This window comes from Quercus suber, unplaced genomic scaffold (assembly GCF_002906115.3).
Source record: "Quercus suber isolate HL8 unplaced genomic scaffold, Cork oak 2.0 scaffold_10, whole genome shotgun sequence".
NCBI lineage: Eukaryota > Viridiplantae > Streptophyta > Magnoliopsida > Fagales > Fagaceae > Quercus > Quercus suber.
Genome location: NW_027069476.1, coordinates 1,332,100 through 1,334,809, shown reverse-complemented (window position 1 = coordinate 1,334,809; position 2,710 = coordinate 1,332,100). Strand labels below are relative to the sequence as shown.

At 39.8% G+C, this 2,710-nt stretch overlaps 1 protein-coding gene across 1 annotated transcript; it reads right to left on the bottom strand.

Annotated features, from left to right (window-relative positions):
- Nucleotides 1–272: 272 nt before the first annotated feature.
- On the bottom strand, nucleotides 273–2,405 carry LOC112019329 (uncharacterized). The gene has a single exon (XM_024051859.1). The coding sequence runs from the start codon at nucleotides 2,403–2,405 to the stop codon at nucleotides 273–275; it is 2,133 nt and encodes a 710-aa protein (XP_023907627.1).
- Between the last annotated feature and the right edge of the window lie 305 nt (nucleotides 2,406–2,710).

The following is a 2,710-nucleotide window of genomic DNA, read 5'->3' as shown; positions in this document are numbered from 1 at the left end:
AAAACAGATACTCTAATGAATTTGAAACACGTTAAGCAATGCCAAGGTTAAAGAAATCAAATCAAAGGAAATAACAGAAGATCAAACACTAACCAAACCAAATACACAACACACGTTACAATACAACCACAGCGACGCATCTTTTTTTTTTTTTTTTTTGAGGGCACACATCTATCTATTATACATACTCGGAATGGAAATGCATGAGAAATCACACAATATCATACAATCATAAGGAAGACACATAGGGACAAATGCATTAGTCAAACATCTTAAGCTGAGTCTCGCTCGAGTATACCAGCATGAGAGAGTAATGCCCATAAGTGAGTCACAAACTCACCTCCCATGGCCAAGTGCTCTGCATGGGCAGTTTCATCATCGGAGGGAGCCACAAACAACATCATCTCTGCCCATAATTCAGCCAGAATTTTCCATCTCTGCCCATTGTCTTGTATTTTTTCTAGCAGATCCTTCGCAAGAACAGCACCCTTTTCAATAATTTCTTGGTTTCCATCCTCTTTGCCTAAAGTCAACATCTTTTCGAAAATTCTTTTCTTGCGATCACCTTTGTATAAATTAAACATCTTTTGGCAAATACTTTTGTCGCATCCCTTGAGTTTCTCCCTGGCTTCAACAATTACATGATCAAAAATAAATTCTGTAATATACGGATGATCAGGTAAAAGTCTTGGAGCAAAAGCCACCAAATAGGCACAGTATTTAGACAACTTAGTTGCCACAATGAAGTCTTCGCTTTCCCTTTGTTGTTTGACCTGTTCCCCTGTGACAATTACTTGTGATGATAAATTGAGCTCGCAAAGACTGGTGGCTATATGCCAGACCATGATAACATGCGTCTGTGTCTCAAGTCTACATGCCCAAGAGAGTTCATTCTCAACCCCGTTTCTCTGCAGAGAAGCTACCCCATTTGTCAGTCGCTGCCCATTGGTCTTTAGAGAGTGAATAATTGCTTTCTTCAATCCCATCGGCAATTTGACGTGAGCACTTCGTTTTAGACCATTTCTCGGCTTACCTATATAAGGAGTAGTCCAACGATTGTAGAGCAATATGGAAGGGTTATGACTAAAAGATTCAAGAAGAGAATATTGGCTAAGTTTTCTATCCCAAGGTTTTAACAATTTCCTATGACATATAACTCGTATGATTATCTCCATGCATTTATTACGAATCAAGGGTTTTTTAACATAATAGCAAAGCCACTGTACCTTAGCCCAATCGGAGAAGTTGACAACAAAAAATTGCACAATTTCCATGAAAAGTATAGCGACTAAAACTACACCTGTGAGAAGAGCATCAAGGTTATGTCCACCTGTTGTCATGAGGTGCACATCAGAATCTCTATGTTGGTAGTTGGTTAGAGCGGGAACCGCAACCCAACAACCAATTATGACAATAATGAACTCAAAATTTCTTAATAATGGAAGCCCCTTGGCAAATAAGACGGGATATTTTGTGTAAAAGAGATCATAAAGAAATCCGAGCTCCAGCTCAATTACTCTGAATGCTCTCTCATGATCACCTTCTTTGGAAAGAAGCCCATTTCGAACAAACTTCCATGTCTTATCCTGGGAGCTTTCAGGGAAGGAATATTTTGCAAATCTACGACAGAGAAGCCTATACAATGCATAGGAAAGGCAGATATCTTTGAGTCGCCCGTCTGGATCTCCGGTGGAGCTTAAGAGTCTCCCTTCGCATTGCCAGATCATATCAATGGTAATGACTTTATTATGATCATCTGTCGTCTCAAACTGCATATGGTAGTGTGGTGCTTGAACTTTCACCTTTGCCTTCTTTTCGCCTTTCACTAAATACTTGTAGCCTTTCATGCAAGTAGGATCTGCATCATTGCCTTCTTTGTTGCTCTCAACTTCCATGAAGTCAGCAACCAGTTTGGTGTTTCTCACCAAACCATATGATTTGCTTGCTAACTCCAAAGCTTCGGCTCTGCCTCCTGTCCTTCTCAAAGACAAGAAATAGAGGAGATAGAGTGGAATCATAAATTTGGGTTCGTGAGTATGCACACCTATCAGCAAGCCCAGCCAAAAATACAGGACAAAAACTTCCAAGTTATATCTCTTCCGACTCTCACTGTCTTCAAGGCTGTAGGTAGAGATGCAATCGGCGCTTCCAAGAAAAATAATCAAAAACGTCGCCCAAACAGAAAACAATTCAATGCGGAATGTTGCTGACCTCATCAGGCCCATGGTGTAGTTTATCAGGCACGTAGACAAAAGATAAGATGCCCATATCGAATATTTGAGCTTCAAACTGTGGCTTCGACGCCTCCATGATCCGAAGACTGTAAGAAAGGCTATCAGAAGCGTTGTCAAAAGGATATATGATTCAACATATAATAGCGTTTCCTGAGCTGTTTCACATGCCATTTTGTTCCAGTACGCTCCTAATAACAAAAAATATGAATGGATACTTGTAGAAGCCCTATATTCTTAAATTTGCCCTATTTTCTTGAAGAGACAAGAGGGGGGAAATAGTGGGAAGAAAAATGACCTTTCAAGATAGCCACAACTCTATAGAGTAGCCAGAGTTCCACCAACTAAAAAAGAAAAACAGAAGTACAAACAGTAATCAGGAAAATAAAGATGAAGAGCTAAAGGAGAAAAGAGAGGAAAAGGAACGGAGATTGATAAATCTAGTATGAAGTCTGAAGTGAAGAGATCGTGGTACAGTA